The sequence below is a fragment of the Theropithecus gelada genome, chromosome 14 (genome assembly GCF_003255815.1).
Source record: "Theropithecus gelada isolate Dixy chromosome 14, Tgel_1.0, whole genome shotgun sequence".
Lineage (NCBI taxonomy): Eukaryota > Metazoa > Chordata > Mammalia > Primates > Cercopithecidae > Theropithecus > Theropithecus gelada.
In genome coordinates, this window is record NC_037682.1 from 46,636,399 (window position 1) to 46,659,664 (window position 23,266).

General features: G+C 48.9%; 1 protein-coding gene across 2 annotated transcripts in view; it reads left to right on the top strand.

The window, feature by feature from the left end:
* PTPN5 (protein tyrosine phosphatase, non-receptor type 5) overlaps positions 1-23,266 on the top strand; it is a 62,553-nt gene that overhangs the window by 16,585 nt on the left and 22,702 nt on the right. Inside the window, exons 2-3 of one of the 2 annotated variants that reach the window (XM_025356670.1) lie at positions 826-913; positions 7,054-7,130. In XM_025356670.1, coding sequence (XP_025212455.1) covers positions 894-913; positions 7,054-7,130 — 97 coding nt within the window. In that variant the 5' untranslated portion in view covers positions 826-893. Of the gene's footprint in view, positions 1-825; positions 914-7,053; positions 7,131-23,266 lie in introns of those variants that run through there. The other variant, XM_025356671.1, reaches the window with a different exon arrangement.

The following is a 23,266-nucleotide window of genomic DNA, read 5'->3' on the forward strand; positions in this document are numbered from 1 at the left end:
TTGCCTTTTCTTCTTACCTACATCCCCCACGAGATGCTTGTCGTTCATTGTATTCCCAGGGTCCCACACGTAGCCTGAACATGGAAAGTGTTTAGTAAACGGGTTGAACAAATGAATGGTCCAATCCCTGAATCAGACTCAAATGAAAAATGGACAACTGTTGCCCGAGCCCCTCAGCAGGCTGGGCCTACCCTACACTTTTCATCTTCTCTTCCCTGGGGTCTCTGCCATGCCCACACCCTGCTTCTCCCACTCAGAGAAGAGCAGGGATGGAAGGGAAGTCATTTGTCTGGGCACATCCCAAGCAGAGAACACTCAGACCCTGTGTTTAGGATCCAGAACACTCAAGTTTGCAGTCTGCTCAGACGTGAGGACAGATGGCTGGACAGTGGACAGCTGGGCAAGGAGGGTAGGCAGCTTGGCAGGATGGAAATAGCAGTGAACTAAGCATTGGGAGTCCTGGGCTCAGAGCCTATTCATTCCACGAGTTTGCTGCACGCATCAGTCTGGGTTATTTGGTTGCCAGCAACAGAAGAGGACTCTGAGTAACTTAGGCAGAAAAGATATTTATTAGAAGGCTTCAGGGTATGATACAAATAACAGGTAACTGAGTTCTGATTCTGGGCTCTCTGTTGTAGCAAGGGGCAAGCAGGGCACCAGAGGAGGAGAAAGGTGACTCCCAACAGGAAATCAGGGTTTTGACTACCTGAAAACAAATTGTTGGCACACTGCGTGACCGGAGACTAGTCACTTAATCTCTCTTTGCCCCTGTTTTCCCATCTGGATGATCTGAAACTGCCCTCTGTCCTTCATTTATATCTCCAGCTTGCTTTTTGCTGAGAAAGCTTCCTGCACTGCAAGATGGCACCCTTCCCCATCCAGACACCTTGGGAATGAATTATGAGGGAGCCAGGTGAGTGAGCATTTATGCCGTCCCCCTGCAGCCCACCCACTGAGGAGGCCAAGCCTCCATCTGGATGCTCTGGGGCACATGACTCATTCTCATGAGGTGGTCATCCTGATCATTCCTTTCCCATGAAACCAGCATGTCCTCTGCCCCCTGCCTGCTGAACATGCTGATGAAAATCTGGATGGCGTTATGGGCCTCTTCCTGGCTATGGTTTGGCCATCTTCTTTAATTGGGAGGCTCCTAGCTGGAATCTGCCTTCCTAGAGCCCCTAAAGCTACCAACCCTGAGACCCTGCCACTACCCCGCATTTGGCCTTTAACATGTACATCAACAGGCTCAGGCCCTGTGCTGAACACATGGGATGCCGAGGTGGTTGAGGGGGGTGAGGATGCTCCAAAGTCGGAAGTTGGTGGGGGAGGCAGGTGCATAAACAGCTAACTATAGCAGCAGAACAAAGTAAGAGACAAAGGGACATATGAACCAGGTGTGTGGGGGAGCCCAGAAGTGGGAGGATGCAGTTCTTCCTGAGAGATCAGGGAGTGCTCCGTGGGAGACGTACCACCTGAGTCGCACCTTGGAGAATGAGTAAGATTTGACAAAAGGGGAAAAGGATATTCCAGGCTGAGGGAACAGCACAAACAGGGCTCGAAAGGAGGAATGGACAGGTTCAACTCAGCAAATAAAAATGTCAGGTGGGGTTGGAGCTTTAAGAGGGTGATAAGAGCCCCACATTGATAGTGAGGGGTGTTAATGGGGTACCAGGAGCACAAAGCCCAGAATAGAAGGCATGTCTGCCTGGGCTTGGCTCAGCCTCACACCCAGGAATCCTGGCTTCAGCATCCCAGTTCCCCCTTGCTCCTCACCTATCTTGGAAGCAGGCTTAGGCTCCCTGACTGGCTCAGCAAACCAGCCAGCTGTTTCTCTACATAAGTCCTGGGCAAAGCTGGGACCTCATGTAAGGAGACTCCAGGATGTCTCCTAATAGCATCCCCCATCCACCGCTCCACCCCCCAGGCAGAGGGGCGGTGCCTCTATTAGAACTTCACCCAGCCCACAGCAGCATCTGTTCTATGTCTTCTGCACTGGCCGTGAGCTTCTGGAAAATGGGGTTGGGTGGTCTAGGCTGGGTCTCCAGCACCCAGCACTGGTGGCGTAGCTGCACAACACATTACCTTCACACGTACGAACGAGCCAAGGAAGGTGATGACTTTCGAGTTACAATGGGCTTAGAGTCCAACCACCTTATTTTCGTAAGTGAGGCCTCAGACCCAGAGCGCAGAAAGCATTGCCCAAAACCACACGCGTGATGGGAGGAGAGTGGAAACAGAGCAGTGTGGTTCATAGGAGCACTATTCACAAATAGCCCAAAGATGTAAACAGCCCAAATGTTCAACTGATGAACAGATAAATAAAACATCGTCCATCCTACAGTAGAATATTATTCAGCCATGAAAAGGAATCCATGAAAAGGAATGAAGTACTGATGCATACTGCGGACTTGGATGAACCTAGAAAACATTGTGCTAAGTGCAAGAAGCCAAACACAAAAGGCTGCATATTTTATGATTCCATTTATATGAAATATCCAGAATAGGCAAACCCATAGATACAGAAAGCAGGTAAGCAGTTGCCAGGGGCTGGAGGGAGGAGGACAGGGAGTGACTTCTTAATGGGTACAGGATTTCCTTCTGGGGTGACAAAAATATTCTGGAAGCAGATCATTGTGATGGTTGCACAATGTTATGAATGTATTAAATGCCACTGGATTGTACTCTTTAAAATGGTCAAAATGTTGAATTTTATGCTATGGGAATTTTAACACAGTAAAGAGTAGTTTCAGACCAGATCGGATGCTACCAGCTGGGTCTAAAGTCCATTCCTTAAACAGAAGCTGCTGCTGCCCCACTTCCTGTTACAGACCTACCCAGCCAGACCAGGTGTGAGAGAGCCAGCATCACTCTCAGTGCAGGGAAGCCACAGGGAAGCCGTATGATCAAGTGGAAGAGGGCTTCCCCCGCCCCCGGGAGGCAGGATTTCTGGCTTCTAGGCTGCTTCTTGCCCACGTGCCTCTGCTGAGGCCTAGCCCCCATCTGCTGCTCCATCCCACTGACCAGCCTACTTCTGATTGCACCAGATGTTCCATACATCTTGGGTCTCCATGCCTCACTTTTTCTATTTGCTCTACCCAAGAAATCCTTTTCCCAACCCTTCATTCACCTAAAAACATATTTTTAAAAACAGCTCCTGGCCGGGCATGGTGGCTCACACCTGTAATCCCAGCACTTTGGGAGGCCAAGGCAAGCAGGATCACCTGAGGTCAGCAGTTTGAGACCAGCCTGAGTAATATGGTGAAACCTCGTCTCTACTAAAAATACAAAAATTAGCTGGACATGGTGGCGGGCACCTGTAATCCCAGCTACTGGGAGGCTGAGGCCGGAGAGTCACTTGAACCGGGGAGGCGGAGGTTGCAGTGAGCTGAGATAACGTCACTGCACTCCACCAGCCTGGGCAACAGAGTGAGACTCCATCTCAAAAATTAATTAATTAATTAAATTTAAAAACCATTAAAACCAGCTCCTGTGTCCCCTTTGGAGAAGACTTCCTCTTCCCCTTGCCCCTCCCCACAAATGAGCAGAGCCTTCCCCAAGGTGGTCACATGCATACATCGATTAAAGCAGGCATCAGGGTACAGTCGTGTCTGCATGTCTGTCTCCCTGAGAAGACTGGGAACCTGCAAGGAGGGACCTGGATTATTCATCACTGTATTCCTAGGGCAGCTCCAGGCCTTGCTCACAGGAGGTGCTGAGCACATGCCTGTTGAATGTGATGATGGCTTTGGGAAGCTGCTTTCACTCTGGGACATCCTCCATCAGTGAAGCGGGGGCAGGCTGGGTGATTTCCAAGTCCCTTCATCCCTAGTGTTCTCTGGGTATAAGGGAAGCAGTGGTGGGGGCAGCCCAGCAAGTGGCTGCTGTTGTCACAGGCTGGTTTTCTGTTCCTCTTGCCTGGCTGATAGAAGTGGGGAAGGAGAGAGCAGGAGCCATAGCAATCCAATAAAATCAGCTATTTCTGCTCTTGGTGGGGAGGGAGGAAGGCAGCACCCAGAGACTGGGTTCCCCATCCAGCCTGAATGGGCCATCTATTTTCTTTGGAAAGCTAATTAAACCCTCCTCTGGACAGCCTGGACATGCAGGCTTTGGCTGGTGTTGCCTGGAGTCCTTCGACTACAGGGAAGAGCAGCAGGCTCTTGCTCCATTTTCCCCTGCAGTCAAGAGGTGCTACTCGTTCTGCTTTTCTGGTTATGAAATTAGTCATTTTCTAGGAAGCTTATTTATAGAGTCCACTGCACACATGCAGCACTGAGCTATTCTGAACACAGCTTGGGGCCTGAGAGGCTTAAGGTGTGAAAGCAGGTGTGAGTCACACATGGGTCCCCTTCCAGAGGTATCTGGATACTGTGCCTTTCTGTACCCAGCCAGGGGTCAGCCCTCATGGTGCTGCCGTCCAGCTGGGTGCTCTTTAGGGTAAGGAAAGAACAAGTTTAGGATTGGAGGTTTGGGGGTGGGTGCTCTCAAACACAATCCCTATGGCCGCTCTCAAACACAATCCCTGTGGCCGCCACCAACTCAATATAAAATGTGGGGCAAGTCAGACTCCATCCTCTGCCTCAGTTTCTCCTCTGTAAAATGAGAGGCCTTCCAAGTCTGTGATTCTCTGACTTCTGTGGACAATAGCTATGGAGGAGAGCTCCCAGCTACTTAGCAAAGACCCATCCACAAAGCAGCTCAGATGATGGCTGTGTTTGAGGCTCCTAATGTTTTCTCAAGAACATCAGGTCAACCTTTACTTATTCCATAAGTGTTTGTTTATTGAACATCCTGCTACGAACCAGGCACTGTGCGAGGCTTTGAAGATATGGTAAATAAAACAGAAATAGTGGACTCTGCCTTCATGAAAGCTACAGTCTAATGATGAAGACAGGTGTTGAATAATGGCATAAATTACAGTGACATTTCTAACTGTGTCAAGTGCCTACCATGAGTAAAAAGTACTAAGAGGTAGAGCTAGAGAACCTCTCTAGGTAGTAGGTAGAGAGAAAAACATGTGAAAGGCACTGTGAGGAAAGAGCCTTCCCAGTGTGGCTGGAGTGCAGAGGTCAAGGAGGAGAGGGACTTGGGGTGAGGCTGGAGGGATCAACAGGGACCAGACCACCCAACATCTAGTGAACTATGCCAAAGGATTTTTCTCTTTGTTCTAAGTACAATAAGGATGCCATGAAAATATTTTTTCAAGAAAGGTTGTGTGATAAACATGGAGTTTTGAGGAACTGATTCTGGCTCCTCTCTTCTGGGGAAGAGTTCTCCCTGCCACTTTCCATTGCCTGGGGCAGAGGGGACTTCCACATCCAGTTGTGCAGGTTGTAAACTGCACAGATTTTCTATGCCATAAGCATTGGAGCCATGTGGAGAATGTTTTGGAGGCCAGCCTGAGTGGATGCCAGCAACCAGTTAAGATATTGCCACAGCAATCTAGGCAAGAGATAATAGTGACTGGGACCAAGATGGGGCGGGAGAAAGATGAAGGGACTCCAGAGACATTTAAAGAAAGCACTTAACGTTACCTTGAAGGAAGTGACCTCTCTGCAGGAGTGCTGGGGGGCTCTAGGACTTGTGATTCTCAGAGACCCTGGCAATTGGGTTGAGGAAAAAATAAAATAATATAATGCCAGTTGAAAAAGAAGATATCAGAGAGAGAAGGGACACCCTGAACCTGGCCTTTCTGCCCTTAATTATTTAAAATCTGGAGTTAGGCATGAAACAGGCCCCAGGGCCAGTCTAAGAAGCAGGATAGCAGGACTCAGGGGCAGAGAGGCAGCTGAGCCTCTGAAATTCCTGGAAGTATGCTAGCAAGGCTATGTCAAGGGTTCTTTTGGTTGCCAGTTTCAGAAATCACATCCCACTGGCATAAGCTAAAATGTGGAGATTTATTGGAAGGCTCCATGGCCATCTTGTGGTCTGGACGGACATATTTTCCAAGACTCAGTACAAATGGGAACAACGCGGCTCTCAGGCCCTCATCAGCAGATGTTTGCAGGTCTTCTCTCCGGGGCACTCTGGCTTTCATGATTCAGCCAAGCAAAGTGCACCAGAATGCATTTTCAATGTGCAAGGGAGAAGATCTGATTGACCCAGCCTGGTTTGTGTGTCCAGCCTTGAATCAGTCATCAGCTACTGCCAAGGGTCAGAGACATGAAAGGCAGACAAGGCCACTAGAGCCCACGCGGCATTTCAGGCCATTCCCAGGGTAGAACCCCTGTGAGCCAAGTGGTTGCTCTCAAGATATATCTAAAGATGCTTCATGGGGTCTGGCTGATCTCCAGCAACCTTTTTCCAGCTTACTAGGTAAAGGAGAAAAACTAGACCCCCATACTGTCCTATAAGGTGCCCTGATAGGCTAGAAAGAGGGTTCTCTGATTTCAGGAAGGAAACATTTAGACTATACAAAACATGTATGTAACTACTTTTTGTAGCTATTTCTGGAGAAGAGTTCTGCATGCCACTTTTCACTGCCTGGGGCAGAGGGGACTTGCACATCTTGGAGAGCTGGACACAGGATTGTGGGTTACTCACAGCCCTCTTCTTGTCCACCCATGGTTCAAAACCACTGGAACTAGGAGACAGAATAGTACAGCAGCGAGAGCATGAGCCCGGAGTCCTAAGCCATAATTTCAAACTCCTCTCTATTCTGTTGAGCTGTGTGACCTTGGGCAAGTTACTTAACCTCTCTGAGCCTGTTTAGTGATCCCTCATTCATGAGATCATAGTGAGGATTTAATGTGGTAAAGTTTGCAAGGTGCTTGCATATAGTAAATCCTCCTTCTGTGGTAGAGATGATGATGGTGATGATGATGATGATGGTTGCGATGATGCTGCTGCCACTGATTCCACAAGGAAGACACATGCAAAATTCTGCTCCTGCCTCTGCAGCTTGACCCTCGGGTATTTTCCTCAGGTCCCTTTGATGGGGTGGAGTTATCCAAAGGGATACAGAATACAGGAGAGGGAGGCTTCTTATCTTTGCTCAAGGTTTTTGTCTTGATTCTGGCTCAACAGCGTCATCTCACCTTTTCCATCCTGCTGCAGGAGTGAGAGAGAGAACCACGCTGCTGATGACTTCAAGGGAGGAGCCCTGGACATGTGCTGCAGTGAGAGGCTACCGGGTAAGTCTTCCCAGCACCCAGGTCCTCCCCAGACCTCAGAGCGGAGAGAGAATGCCCCGGCTGATGCTGGGGCTGGAGTAAAGCCTAGCTAGCTGTGAACTTGAGTGAGAAAACCCATGCGGCTGCTCCATAGCTCTTCGTTTAAATGGGGACTTGTTTTTCTAATCCCTGATGCCTTCTGACCTGTTATCATTTGGAGCTGCTCTAGGCTCACAGGGAGGGAAGAGCAGGCCACTGAGGGTGTGCTAGGAAGTGAAGAGAAGGATGAAGAGCTGGGGAGTCCGGGGCTCCTAGGGAATGACCACTGACCATTCAGTGCTGGGCTGACTTCAAGAGGTAAGGATAGGAAACAAAACCTGAAGGCAGCATGAGCCAAGGATGGGGTGGGGGATGTGGAGAACTACCTGACCTCCCTGTTGAGAAGCCCGGCTCGAGGGTGAAACTGTGCTGCTTGAGTCCAGTTGACCACACTTGCAGGGAGCCAGGCCATTGCAGCCACCATGGAGACATTACCAAGGCACTCTTGTCCACAGGGTGGCAGCTTGTCCCAGTTGTAGCCCCATGACCCACGCCATGATAAATAGCCTCAGAAGGAAGAAAAAGAAGGTGGGGGGAGAGTTTCACATTTTTAAATAAGTTTTTATTGTTCTTTTCCTTCGTATAACAAAAGGTTAACTGTCAAAATATTAGAAAATAAATACAAATAGAAAAAAGAAAAATCACCATAATCCTGTAACACAGCATGTATTTTTATATCTCTCCTTCCAAACATTTTGTTAGAAGACACGTCTTGGCCGGGCGCGGTGGCTCAAGCCTGTAATCCCAGCACTTTGGGAGGCCGAGACGGGCGGATCACGAGGTCAGGAGATCGAGACCATCCTGGCTAACATGGTGAAACCCCGTCTCTACTAAAAAATACAAAAAACTAGCCGGGCGAGGTGGCGGGCGCCTGTAGTCCCAGCTACTCGTGAGGCTGAGGCAGGAGAATGGCGTGAACCCGGGAGGCGGAGCTTGCAGTGAGCAGAGATCCGGCCACTGCACTCCAGCCTGGGCGGCAGAGCGAGACTCCGTCTCAAAAAACCTCGGTAATCGCCAGAAAAAAAAAAGACACGTCTTTTGGGCCGGGCACAGTGGCTCACACCTGTAATCCCAGTACTTTGGGAGGCCGAGGTGGGCGGATCACAAGGTCAGGAGATCAAGACCATCCTGGCTAACACGGTGAAACCCTGTCTGTGCTAAAAATACAAAAAAATTAGCCGAGCGTGGTGGCAGGCACCTGTAGTCACAGCTACTCGGCAGGCTGAGGCGGGAGAATGGCGTGAACCCGGGAGGCGGAGCTTGCAGTGAGCCAAGATCACGCCACTGCACTCCAGCCTGGGCAACAGAGCGTTACTCCGTCCAGACAAAAAAAAAAAAAAGGAAAAGTCTTTTGAACTCTTAACTTTGAAATCCCAAACCTGTAGCTTGTCAGAGACCTCATGATTGGCAAGGAACCTTAGAATGGAGTCTTCATGTGACACTCTTTAAGACAGACACTGGAAACAATCAGGTATGAGTCTAAAGCGATGACTCTTCAAAATAAGTGGTATTTTATTCATACCACACACTCAGTGCCCCCGGCTCCTGAGGAAGCCCTTTGGTGCAGTTCATACCTTAACCAGTAGGGGGTGCCATTGCTCAAAACACTTCAGACAGCCTGTTGAGATAGTCTACGACGGACGCCATCTGTCTTGAAGAGGAGAATTCTCTGAAAAGATGTGAGAACTGCCTGAATATCTGAATGGCTGTCTTGTGGAAGGAGCAGCAGATCTATTCTGTGTATCTTAGGATGACGTAAGCCCAAGGCATTGAAATTAAAGACAGGCGTGTTGGCCCATAGACACAGAACTCTCTGTCCAGTCATAGAACTCGATAATTCCAGAAGGAGAAATGAGTGTTCTGTCACAGGAGGCATTCAAGTACTGGATAGATAGACAGTGGAGAGGAAATTTCCACAATGGGTGGGAGGTCCAGATGACATCAGAAGTTCCCTTCAACTATTAAACGGTTCTGTGATTCAGATATGAGTCATAGAATTCGGAGATGACGCTACAATCAGGGATGGCCCCACTGGCTAGAAGAAATCTGCAGAAAATAGGACAGGATGAGCAGGAGTTCAGAGAGTAGCACGGTGTGGAGGACGAAAGAGCATGGGGTTTGACGTTTGAGTCTGCCTGTTCTGCTTCAGGCTGTGTGTTTATGCACGAGTCACTTAACCTTGCTGGAGCTCCAGTCCCTCAACTGTGAATAGAAACAATAGCAATATGAATATTTATCCTCACAAGGGTCCTGGGGGAATAAATAAACTTTACCAGTCAGTCATTCACTCAAGTATTTATGAGCACCTGCTGGGTCTCAGGGTCTGTAATAGGTGCTAGAGATATCGTGGTAAATAAAACAGACCTAGTCCCTCCCCTAAGGAAAGTTCATGGACAAGTTTGGCTCTGAGCTGCTTCTGCAAAATGGGATGAAGCCACAGCAGAGAGGCTTGCAGTAATAAGCATAATATGTTAATCCCAATGTTCTCTCCCATTTCTCCCCGAAAACCAGCAACCAGTGTAGAATAGAAGAGTATTTGTCATGTAATATCCTAGGAAATCAGTGTCATTTGCTACCCCCATCTTACAGATGAGAGGACTAAGGCCCAGGGAGCTTAGGCAGTCCGTTCAAGGTCACTTAGCTGGTAGAGGGAGGATTCACTCCAGGCAGTCTCTCTCAGTAGCCCATGTCCTCACCACTACCTTGTTCTGCCTCTGTTGTCCCCATGGAACTACTGTTGTCTTCTGGCAACCTGTGGACTGAGGCAGAAAGAGTTAAGGTGTGTTTATGCCAGATAGGAGTTTGGAGGAGATAGACAGTGTCACTGTGCCTGTCCCCATCTGTGTCCTTCCTCTGGGAAGTCCTGCTTGCAGAGGCTGAGCAAGTTGTGTGACCCTCTAGACTCCCATGATGCCGTCCTCATAGGGGATTGCAGTAATTATTTGCTGCCTCCACGGGGCCATGAGCTCTCTGAAGGCAAGCGCCTCTCTGTTTCATCTCTGCATCCTCCATGTCCAGCATGTATTCCCTCATTTCTTCATTCTGTCACTACTGATTGAGCACCTACGTGTGCTAGACACTGTTGTAAGCATTAGAGATTAAATAGAAATCCAAAATGAAAAAATGGCCCACCCTCCCAGGACAGGATTATGTGCTGGTCAAGAGCAGGGACTCCAGACCTCAGCTTGGCCCCACCACTTACCAGTGGGATGATCATGGACAAGCTACTGAATCCTTCTGGGCCTCCCATTCACAATATAACAAGAACAATATTCACCGCTGTGTCGAGTTGTTAGAGGATTCAGTAAATTAACAGAAAGTTTAGCACAGTGCCTGGCATGTAGCAAATGCTGTACAGACATTTGCTATTAAGGCAAAAATAGACAACAAATAAGTAAGTCATGCCACATAGTTTGGCTAATAGTGGTAAGTGCTGTGAAGACAATTAAAGCCATGAAGAGAGGGATGGGAAAAAACTGGGGGATGGTTTGGCACTGTGAATAGGGTAAATTCATATTGTGAATTTGTGGAATTCTACTCTACACCACAGCCTGGTGTAGAGTAAACTTCCACAAATGTTTGCAAAGGACACTGACCTGTACTGCAACTTGGACATAAAAGGAAATGGGGGTTTGTAGGCCAAGGGAGTTGGAGTGTTAGGCCTTTAGAAGGAGCCCATGAGCACTACAGGCAATTGCATAATGATGGTATAAAAATCCAGCCCTCAAGAACTGTCTCCCCTCCTGGCTGTCTTGCCCAGAGGTGAGGCAGAGTGAGGGCCAGCCATGCCTAGTGGCTCATTCGTTCCCACACCCACCTCCGGATAGGGGCAACATGGCCAACATTCCCAGCCACCGTGGTCATCCAGATCTGAACCAACACGGGGCAGGTCATACAGTTCCCTCAGAGCTTTCTGGTGTGGAAACATCCTCAGCATCACCAACACCCCCTGGCACCCCCTGCCACCCCCTGGCACCCCCTGCCACCCCCTGCCACAATGCCCAGGGCCAGGCATGCTGCCTCACAGCCCCTGGGACACCTCACAGTGTGCTCGCACGCTCGTGTTTGTGCTCACTTGTCACAGCCGCATGCTCCCCGATGCACATGCATGTACCCACGCAGTCACCCAGACACGTGGCCTCCCTCTGTCTCACACAGCCCTGCAGGGGCGGACGCACACCTCCAGGCTCACACACCTGCATGCTTTCCTCTTGCACACTCACCTCTCTCAGCTCCATCCCTCCATCCCGCGGCTTCCACTCTGCATGCTTCCTGGAGATGTGCTTGCTCTCTCGTTCCCTCCTTAGGTGTCTTTCTCTCTCTCCCACAACTGTACCCCTTCTTCACACACACTCAAAAATGACTAGGCAGACTCCTTTTCTCCCTCTCCATTCTCTATCCTCTTCCCAGGCTCTCAGTCATGCCCAGCTCCCAGGTACTGTGGGGGCACTGAGTGTCTACCCCACTGCCTTCTGCACCCCCATGCACATACACATGCATATGCATGTGTTTTTCTCCTCCCTCGTACACACACCCTTTTTCATGTGGTCACCCTCCTTTTCTCTTTCACTCTTCCTTTCTTGCTCACTTCGTTTGCTCATAGTCACCCAAACACTTTGGTGCATTCAAACTCACACTCTCCCTTCTTCTATGTGTAGGTGTTCACATTTGCAAGACACCAGGCGGTACTGCTAATGCTGGGGCCTCCACTCCTTCCCCAACCAGCACCAGTACAGGCCTAGCCCAGTATAGTCCTAGCTCCCAGCAGTTGCCGCGGAGGTACAAGGTAGAAGGAGATAGATAAAGCAATAGTGGGTGCCAGTGGGGGCCAGCACATGGAATACAGCAATATCGCCAGGCATTGCTCTCAGCATCTTCATCATGCAGACTCGTGGGCAGGCCTGCAGGGACCAAGGTCAGACTACCAATAAAGACCCTCACAGTATACCACCGCTGCTCAGTCCTGCACTGCAAAGGCCGTCGCTTGCATGCATGCATGTGGGCAGGCCAGTCTGTATGTCCAAGCTTGGTCCACACTCCACCCTAATAGCTACCCCTTGGCCACCCCTCCAACCTGAAGATGCATAAGCAGGAGACTGTCTACCCTCACAGGGATGTACCTGAGCAAGAGACCCGTGCAGGCTTCAAGCCATTTGGGCAGGAAATCCTGAAGTCCTAGTAGTTAGAGTATAGCCTGGAAAGGGGAACATGGACACCAGCTGGTAAGAGACTCTAGCTGAGTATATATCCTGAGCCCTATGGACTTCTCTGCTTATGGGGAGTGACATGGACAGAAGAGATGGGGCCCAGGGCCCAGGTCTAAGGACAACACTGCTCTTCGAAACAGAGTACTCCTGGAGCCTTTCTGCGGGCGGCTGGCTGGAGCCGTGACAATCCCTACCAACCTGAGATTTCAGTGTGTCATGATTAGCTGGCTTTATGCATGGTCATGAGTATGCCGAAGGCCTGAGTAGGCCATTGCACCTTTGGTAGGAACAGCTGGCCTCTTGGGCTGGTGATTCTGAGACCTACTCTCTACCTTAGATCCTGATGTCTTGCAACCTGTCCCCAATCCAGCCCTAGGCACTCTGCTCTGTATCATTGTAGGTATTCAGTGGACCCTCCCTTCAGGCCGAGGACAAGGTCTAGGTCTCAGCAAGAAGCCACTGCCCATCCCGAGTGCCAGTTTTTAAAGTAAAGGAGTTGGAGGCCTGAATCAAGGAAAGCTTTGTCACCCTAATCCTGCAGCACCTATCTCTGACCAGCAGGAAGGAACAAGTCATAGCGTGCATAGCCTTCCTACCATGCCACAGATAAGGTCTTGCACCAGTAGCCAACAAGGTCAGTTGAAAAGGCAGCCTGATTCTTTTATCCACTCAAATTTATTGAGCACCTACTCCATGTTCCATGCTTGCCAGACACTAGTGATACAGTGCCAAGACAGACAGGGTCCCTGCTCCTAAAGAGTTTAGGGTGCCACGGAAGGGTACAGCCATTATGCAACCCTATCTTGGTGGGTCAGGGAAGGCTTCCTCTAAGAAGTGACCTAGAACATGAATAGGGTCTTGGTTCATGTCTTCAGGAACCTGCTGTGTCAAGCATTTTAAGGAGCGGGTTTACCTCATAATGGGCCTCATCCCTGATCAGCTAGCCCGTTTTCACAAAGCCCCCCGGAGTGGTGCTTAGTATTGGTTCAAGCTGGTCTGTGAGCAGGTGCAGGAGCTCAAATGGACAAACGTCAAGAAGATGGACCTGATTGTAGTAGTACTAAGATATCACCGGTAGCTGTCAACACTCAGTGGTAGAGGTTCTGTTGATTTTTATTTCTTTGTTGAATTGATGGTTCTGTTTTCATTCAAGACTTTAAATGCATTTAGAGATATTTATTGTCATTGATAGTACAATGAGTTTTTTACATGAGTCTTCAGAATGGATAAAGTAAAATGAAACACCATTTGGATGTGCAAAGAACACTAATTGGGCAGTATTCTGTAACAATGCCATTGTATTGAGAAAGGAAGTACCATCCCAGATGCCCACTGGTCAGCAAAAGTGAGGCTAACTATTCTCAGACACCAGGATGGAGCCCATCTAGTTAGGCCTTGGCGTGCTATGGCCAGGCAGACAGACCTGGGTTCAAATCCCGGCTCTACTGTTGACCAACAGCATGATCTGAGGTGAATTATCTAACTGCTGTGAGTTCCAAATTCCTCACTCTAAAATAAGGGTAGTAATATGATGAGATCTTCACAGAGATTTTGTGAGGATTAAATGAGTTCATGGACATAAAGTGCTTATTACACAGTGCTATATAAATGGTAGCTAATAGTGACGGTGATGGTTGTTCCAGGATATGGAATGTGAACAGAAAAAAACCTTTGCATCAGGCCGGGTGCGGTGGCTCAAGCCTGTAATCCCAGCACTTTGGGAGGCCGAGACGGGCGGATCACGAGGTCAGGAGATCGAGACCATCCTGGCTAACACAGTGAAACCTGTCTCTACTAAAAAATACAAAAAACTAGCCGGGCGAGGTGGCGGGCGCCTGTAGTCCCAGCTACTTGGGAGGCTGAGGCAGGAGAATGGCGTAAACCCAGGAGGCGGAGCTTGCAGTGAGCTGAGATCCGGCCACTGCACTCCAGCCTGGGTGACAGAGCCAGACTCCATCTCAAAAAAAAAAAAAAAAAAAAAAAAGCCTTTGCATCTTTGTGTTCTTGTGCCCAGGGCTTGGGCCTCAGGTCCAGGCCAGTTCTACAGCAGTGGAGTTGGGGTAGTGTAGCCGGTGGTCCTTTCTTGACTCCCCATCGCAGGTCTGAGACCTCACTGAACCAGCACAGCCACAGGCAGGAGTGCTTTCTGCTTGCATAGTCAAGGGGCCAGGGTTGGTGGGGAGAATGATCCTCCATTTTCCTTCACCAGGATAGAAACAGTTCTCATATTCTAGGGAGTTGCCTGGATGTATGATGACACTTAAAGACAGTCTTTGCAACTGAAAGAAGGAATGCATCTGGTCCAGTCCCCTGCATCTTCAAAGGTTGATGCCAAAGCCCTTTTAGACAAATGAGCATCCATCATACTCCTAAGATATGCAGTGACAGATGCCATTACCTTTCTCTTTGGTCTGGCTCAGGGACAAATCACCTCAGCTCTCAGAAAGTTCTTTATATCTGGGGGAAAAACAAAAAACAAAAAACAAAAAAAACTCATCCTTCCATTTAAGCTCATTTCTTCATTTCAGATCTCAGCATCTGTTTTGGTTGTCTATTGCTGCCTGACTATCTCAAAATGTAGTGGCTTGAAACAACAACCATTTTATTTGCTCATGACTTGGAGGGTCATGCAGGGTTTAGATGGGTGGTTCTTCCATTCCATGTGGCATCAGCTTGGGTCACTCATTCAGCTGTACACACCTCGTTCTGTGCTGGGATAGAATGTCCGAGAAAGTTTTTATTATACATCTGGCACCTCAGTGCTCCTACCTTGGGCTTCCTCACAGCATGATGGTCTCGTGGTAGTTGGACTTCTTATGTGATTATCCAGAAGGAGCACTCTAAGAGGGGCAAAAAAAAAGAAGGCCCAGCTCCAGAAGTTACACAGGGTCACTTCACTACATTTTGTTGATCAAAGCCAGTCACAGGGTCAGCCTAGATCCAAGGGATGGGAAGTAAATGCCACCTCTGGATAGGAGGAGTGCAGAGAGTCTGTGGCCATCCTTCATCCACCTGAACTTCCTCTTTATAAGCTTTCACATCCCTCCTAACACTAGCTTCTTCCGCTCCTAAAGCTTCCTACCCTCGGCCTTCATCTCATGTCTCATTCTTTTCCCCAACCTTGCATTATGTGAGCTACTGACCCTTTGTTGCTTACATCTTTGGCTCTTTTGCTCTTCTCTTTTCTTTGGCTCTCCTCCCTGCCACTTCAAAGAGCACAACTGTGTGCAGTCCCACCCCTAACATCTGTAAGGCTGTATATGTTATGTCTGGATAGCTAACTGTTCGGAAGCAAGCTGATAAGCTTTGAAAGGAAATATGTTGTCCTTCCACCCTGACAAATACTCATTTGTAAGGAGTTTAAAAGCCTGGTTCAAATGGAGAATTCTGAGTTCTGCACCAAAATATGGGGTCTAGGGAAAGCCAGTCTCCAGTCCACCCCAGCTCTGTCCAGCACCATAAGGACACTCATGAGCACTTGGGTAGATGGCACTTGGGTAGTACCCCAGCCCACACATCTGAGCTCCAAACACACCTCCTGCACACAGTCACCTTAGCCAGTTCTAGGAATACACACAGCACGGTGTACTCTCAGAAAGCAGTCAGAAAAGAGGGCCACCAGGTCCAGGAATCAGGCTGAGGACCGTTTGACCAGGGAATCTTGTGGGGGGGGCAGGTGCGGAGTTTGAATATGTGGCCTTACAGGGGGACTGTCCCTTTGGTTCCCTGGACTCCTAACCTGTGAGGAGGAGCATACGTGGTGGAAGATTGGAGCAGGGCCCTTCAAAGTGTGAGATCAGGACGAGGGGCATTTTTCTGGGTGTAAGGACAGTGCTGAGTGTGTCTGCCCTTGTATTGGGCATTGCCTTTCACTGATGGACTTGGACGAGCCCCTGTACTGCTCCATCTGTCTCATGAGGCATTTCCACTGTGAAATGAGAAGCAATGTTTTTCATGGAAGTTATAAGAATTCAGTGAGACAATGGATGTGAATGGGGGTTTGTAAACCATAAAGTCTTATTCACAGCTCATTTTTTTACGGTTTCTTATTGTTGGATTCAGAAGCCCTGGATGTGAATGAATTTGGACTCTGCCCCTTTTGAGCTTGGGTCTTGCTTGAATCACTTTACATCTCTAAACTTTAGAATTTCACACACACATATGAAAATGATGCATGGGACAGGTGGGGATGTTTATGAGGACCTTGGTGCTATTTCTTTTTAATTCCAAGTGGTTAAAACCTGAAGGATGGGCTGGGTGCAGTGGCTCTGTAATCCCAGCATTTGGGGAGGCTGAGATGGGTGGGTCACATGAGGTCAGGAGTTCAAGACCAGCCTGGCCAACATGGTGAAACCCTGTCTCTACTAAAAATACAAAAACTAGCCAGGCATGGTGGCTTGTGCCTGTAATCCCAGCTACTCAGGAGGCTGAGGCACAAGAATTGCTTGAACCCGGGAAGCAGAGGTTGCAGTGAGCAGAGATCATGCCACCGCACTCTAGCCTGGGTGACAGAGTGAGAATCTGTCTCACAAAAAAAAAAAAAAAAAAAAAAAAGAACGTGAAGGATGTAAGGTACCAGAAAGAGTTATCAGCAAAGAGGGAACAAGGCTGTCTGAACCAGACATAAGCCAGATGTCAGCTGGGGTAATGTTGCCTTTTAAAATACAGATGACAAGCCTGCCCAGAATTTCCCATTGCACACCATTTTCCTAAATAAGACAAGGCTTTGCATAGAGCATCCCTCTTCTGAGGACCAGTCACTAGCCTGCCCCCTCTCAGCCCTATTTGGGTTGTGCCTGACGTGACTATTAGATATTGGAAAAGATCATCTTTTTTTTTTTTTTTTTTCCCACTTTTTTGATACAGAGTCTCACTCTGTCGCCCAGGCTGGAGTGCAGTGGTACGATCTTGGCTCACTGCAACCTCTGCCTCCTGGATTCAAGCAATTCTCCTGCCTCAGCCTCCCAAGTAGCTGGGATTACAGGCACACATCACCATGCATGGCTAGTTTTTATATTTTTAGGAGAGACAGGGTTTCACCATGTTGGCCAGGCTGGTCTCGAACTCCTGACCTTGTGATCTGCCCGCTTCAGCCTCCCAAAGTGCTGGGATTACAGGCATGAGCCACTGCGTCTGGCCCGAAGAAGACCATCTTTTTTCCCGCATCCCTGTTGAACATCACCTAGCTTGAGACAAACCTTTATCAATCACAAGCAAGACCATTTGGAATTGTGCGTTAGTCCTCTACCCAGCCCAGTGCCACCCTCTGCCAGTCTTGAGTAGCTTCCCAGTGGGTCCTGGTATCCAGCAGCAGGGCAACCGCCAGCCTCTTAGGCCTGTCTCTCCTCAGTGGGAATGCAGCCTGCTATGAAAGTCCATATTACCTGAGGGAGGGATAAAACCGCTTGGATTAGTTATATTTTGCTACATAACAAATTACCCCTAAAACTTTGCAATTCACAACAACATTTCTTATCCCCCATAGTTTCTAAGTTAGGAAACCAGGAATGACTTAGCCACATGGTCTAAGTCAATCTGGCCTGATCTCTCACAACATCTCAAGATGTTGACCAGGGCTGCAATAATCCCAAAACTCGACTGTGGCTGAAGAATCCACTTCTAAGCCCACTCACAGGTGATTGGCAGACTCCAGTTCCTTGCAGCCTCTGGGCCAGTGGTCTCAGTACCTCACCATACAGGCCACTCCACAGGCTGACTCAGTGGCCACCCTGCAGGGCAGCTGGTTCCCCACAGAGTGAGTTATCCAAGAGAAAGCACACGAGGGAGCAAGAGTTGTGTCCAAAATGGAAGTCACAGTCTCTTAGGACCTAATCCTAGAAGTGACATGCCTTCACTTCTGCTGTGTGCTATTGGTCACGAAGACTCACCCTGGTACCACGTAGGAGGGACTGCACGCAGATGTGAAGACCAGGAGGCAGGGTTCACTGAGGGCCACCTTGGAGGCTGTCTGCCATATTACTTAAAAGTTGAATCCCTGTAGGCTGGGCACAGTGGCTCACGCCTGTAATCCCAGCACTTTGGAAGGCCGAGGCTGGCGGATCACCAGGTCAGGAGATCGAGACCATCCTGGCTAACATGGTGAAACCCCATCTCTACTAAAAAATACAAAAAAATTAGCCAGGCGAGGTGGCGGGTGCCTGTAGTCCCAGCTACTTGGAGGCTGAGGCAGGAGAATGGTGTGAACCCGGGAGGCAGAGCTTGCAGTGAGCCGCACTCCAGCCTGGGCGACAGAGTGAGACTCTGTCTTTTTTTTTTTTTTTTAAAAAAAAGATGGAATCCTTGTAATCCAAAGGGGCATAGTCTCAGGATATGCCTACATACAAAACGATGCACAAGGTAAAAGTGCCCCCACAACAAGAGAAAAATACGTCAAAAGGAAACCAACGCCTTTCTCAGTGAGGCAAGAGTATGGATGACTTGGTTTTTCTTTATGCTTTTATTGTAGGGGCAGGTCTTCATATTTTCTAAAATCATTAAGAAAAAATGATTGGCCACTCCAAAATAGTAACTAATCCTTGCCACGCAAGAGTGATAGCTGATGAGAGAGGGGGCCCTCTCAGTTGAGTCACCACCCTCTGGGTTGATTGGTTCAGCTTGGCAGGTGGAAACCTGGGGATGACCCAACCCCAGGGATCTTGATGGGGCTGGTTATTCTTGGAGACAGCCACCAAGACATAGAATTCCCCTCTCCCTGTAGAAAGTCAAGAAAATGACTCAACGGTCATGTTGGTGAACCAGCTCAGAGGAGAGGAGATCCAGGGGTCTCCCTGACAGTTGGCTCTGCTGCAGCTCAGTCCATGAGTCTTTCTTCCTTCAGAGGTCTTGATTCCCAAACAGCCAGGATTTCTCTCTCTCCAGCTCTCCCAGTTCCAGGATGCAGACAGGATGAAGGGCCCTCAATTTCTGTTCATTGTTTCCCCCATTGGACCTTGGCTCAACTTCCAACTCAGTGGTTTTTGGATTTACTCCGAGAGGAAAAGGTGGTTCTCAAGAGTTTCTAGAGCATTGTCCATCATACTCCTCAGTGCATGGTCCTCTTATCTCCAGTGGGCCATAAAGGCTCTCTCTTTAGCTTTAGTCACTTATTTACTTTTATGTCCCACTGCTGTGCCCCCTCTCTCTGTAGTTAATGTGTTTAATATGTATTTTTTGTTGCTATGTGCCCTTGAAGAATGGGTGATGTTTTTGTGTCTATATTTTTAATTGTGCATATTGTACTGTTAAATCTCATTCTTTTTACTCAACACTGTGTTTCTAAGTTACCCCACGGTGCCATGGTACTCTGATCCTTTGCTCCTAAGGGCTGCACAGCACTCCCCAACATGTCCCTGAACACTTGGCCCACCAGCTCCCCAGCCAGGGGCTTTCAGATGTCTGTACTTCCCAGCCCCCACCACAGGTAGCGCAAGAGAGAACATTGGCTTACATGCTCCCTTGGGGACTGTGTGAGGATTTCCTTGACATTTACATCCTAGAGCAGAACCACCAGTTTCCAGACTTTTCTGCTTCCCATACTGGTTCCAACAGAGGATCTGGAAGAAGCCAGACCAGAGAAAACCAGGAGAAGGTGTGGATAGAGTCTGGGGAGGTAAGCAGGGGCCAGAGCATGGTGGTCCTTTGTTGTTAGCCATGGCAAGGGCAAATATTTTGGTCTTTATCCTAAGAACAAAGGGAAGCCATTGAATTAAACTAAAGCAGAGGTTCAGATTTATTTTTAAGTAACAGTGGATCTTTAGAGATAGAAGGACCCTAAAAGACCCCTAGTCCCACTCTTTGAATTTACAGGACACTTGGAAGGCCCCCTGAGGTAGTGAAATAGATGCCGAAGATCACACAGCCAGAGAGTCCAGGCCCCCTGACACCTTGAGAACGTGGTGTGAGCCTCCCAGGTTGCAAAGACCATCTGATGGTGGCAGCCTCTGGAGGCTTGGGATTTGCCCTGCTGTCCTGGGGGCACCTTGGACTGAAGAGTTCACGTCCTGTCACCTGGACTTTCCTAGACCTCTGAGGGCATTTAACAGGACCCTTCAAAGAGCCCCAAGCCAGGACCCAACCTCCCACTGCCATGAGGCCTCAAGCTGTAGACCTTCCAGATATCCACAGGCAATCCCTGTTGAACTTCATGTGCTAGCTTAATGAGACAACTGAACTCTAGAGGCTTAAAGATGAGCATGGCAGTCCTGGTTTTGCCTCTTATTCTCTGGATCTCATCAGTTTTCTCATCTTTGAAATGAGAGGATGGAGCAAGATGCTCTCTTAAGTCTGTTTCTTCCTCCCCAAGCGTTTGTGCTTAAGTCTCAGGCACTGGGGACCTCTGGTATCTCACCGCCCCAGGGCCTCTGCTGTCAGCTCTTTTAGTTCTCAGCATGGGCAGCTGCTGGGGGAAGCAACACCCTCAGAGTTTCATTGACCCTTTTCACCCTCGTACTTGTGGGCCTCCACGCCAAAGAGGCACAAAGAACTGAGCCTTTGTTTGCAGCAACAAAGCTGTTTGCAATTTCAGATAGAACCATTTTATTATATCCCATCCAAAGAGGACTTGAGTTGTTTTGTTTTGAAAGCTTGTTAGCATTCTGGACTTAATTAGCTGGCAGAGACAAAACTCCTCCACCCCCAGTCCATGCCCACTCCATCCACCGACCCCAGTCGCCAACCAGCAGCTTCAAAGCCCCTGCCCACCTCCAGGTGGGGCACCCATTGTACTCCCGAGGGGCTCACCTGGCAGATGAAAGGGAAATCCTTACTGCTACCTCTCCCTCACGCTCCCCTTTCCCCATAATCTCTAGATTCTGGCTACCATTTATTGAGTATTCACCATGTGCCAGGCAGCAGGCTAAGCATTTTGCATGCTTTAATTCGTGGCATCCTCTGAGTCCTGTGAGGCAAGTTTGTTTTTTAAGAAGGAGTTTCGCTCTTGTCGCCCAGGCTGGAGTGCAGTGGCACACTCTCTGGCTCACTGCAAACTCTGCCTCCCAGGTTCAAATGATTCTCCTGCCTCAGCCTCCTGAGTAGCTGGGACTACAGATGCACACCACCACGCCTGACTAATTTTTGTATTTTTAGTAGAGACGGGGTTTTACCATCGAACTCCTGACCTCATGTGATCTGCCTGCCTCGACCTCCCAAAGTCCTGGGATTACAGGGTGAGCCACCATGCCCGGTGACTACATGGACTCTTCTAACCTAGCCTTACAGTCCTATAACATCACTTCTGCCACCTTCACTCCATCAGGGCAATCAGCCAGAGAGGGGACATAGATGCCACCTATTGATGGGAGAAATGGTGAAGAATTACGGACGTATTTTAAGACCACCACAGGAGTTAAGTTACAGAGAGGTTTAACAACTGGCCTAAGTCATATGTAGCTGATAAGTGGTGAGCACCCATGTTTTAGTCCAGAATCTTCTTATGTCACAATTTGATTCCTTTTCCCACCCCCATCCTGCCTGCCTGGAGAGTGTGGAGATGAACAAGACTTGGGCCCTTCCTTCAGCCAGCTTACCATCCGAGATGGACTTGCTGCTGGCCCAAGCCCTTATCTTCCTACTTCCTCCTGTGGATCTCTTGGTCGTGTTGCTCACTGATCAGCAGGACTAACAGGGTGGAGGGGTTGCAGAGAGCCAGTACAAATTCCCAGAACTCCAAATCCACCATCTGTTTGTGTTTGCCTTTGCTGGAAGAAGCTAGAAATTTTTTCCACCAGGACTTCTCTCACTAGGAGTCCTATTGGTCAGTGTCGAGGTTGAAACATAGAACATCTTGCAGGCAGGAGATAATCTTAGTGAAGGGCCAGGCATAGAACCGGTGCTTGGTTAGTGTTCGCCGTGTTTCAGGGACTCTGCTCTTCAGCACCGTATACTCTAACACCTACTTTGCCTGCTACACACCTGCAAAAGGTAGCAGAAAATAGGGAGCCACCTTCAGCCTCTCCCAGTGAGTACAGAGACCACAGCAGTGCCCAGCGAGACCAGGCTCTTCCTCTCAGAGCCCATGGGAGTGCTGAGGGTGTGATATTGCAATGGCAGAAGTGGCTGATTGGGCCTGTTCCTTCTAGACTCTTCCACCACTCTGCCCTTCTCAGTTCCTCTAGCAGTACCTCCTTTGATTCTGGACCTATCCAAGCAAAACTTCAAAATAGGCCTGTAGGCAAACCTGCTCCACCCATTCCCCTTGTGGGTTTCCAGACCTTTCTGTGGAATAAAAGAAAAGTCATAGACTGTGGAGACCCACGAACCTGGGTTCAAGTCCCAGTTTTGTCGCCACTTGGCTCTGTGATCCCAGGCAAGTCACTTAATCTCTCTGTGCCTCAGTGGCTCCCCATGCAAGACATGGGCAGTCATGTGAACCTGCAGCTCAGTTGTGAGTATTGAACAGCATAAGATTGACAATGTGTCTGGCTCCAAACTGGCAAGATAGGAGGATAAAGGAGGGCAAATCCTCCCTGTAGATTAATCTCTTCATAGGGGAGAGCTATTGGGAAATTGCCCAAGGTCACCCCTACCACTCCTATATCCACCTCCATCCCCACAATGAGATAGGAGCAACAATCCTATGAACAAGAAGTCAGTGTCTACTGGTGGCATTTTGGACACAGTGACAGGCCATGGAGCCTAGCATCATCACCCAGATGGTTGAGGGGTGGGAGTGCTGGAGACTTGTTAACAGTGATGTGGTGTGGGAGGCAGAATGCCTAGTCCTAGGCATGGGGAGTTAGTCTCATCTCGTGTGTGGCTAATAGCATGGGCTCTGGAAGCAGACTGCCTGAGTTCTAGTCTTAGTTTCTTTTTTTTTTTTTTTTTTTTTTTTTTTTTTTTTTTTTTTTTTTTTTT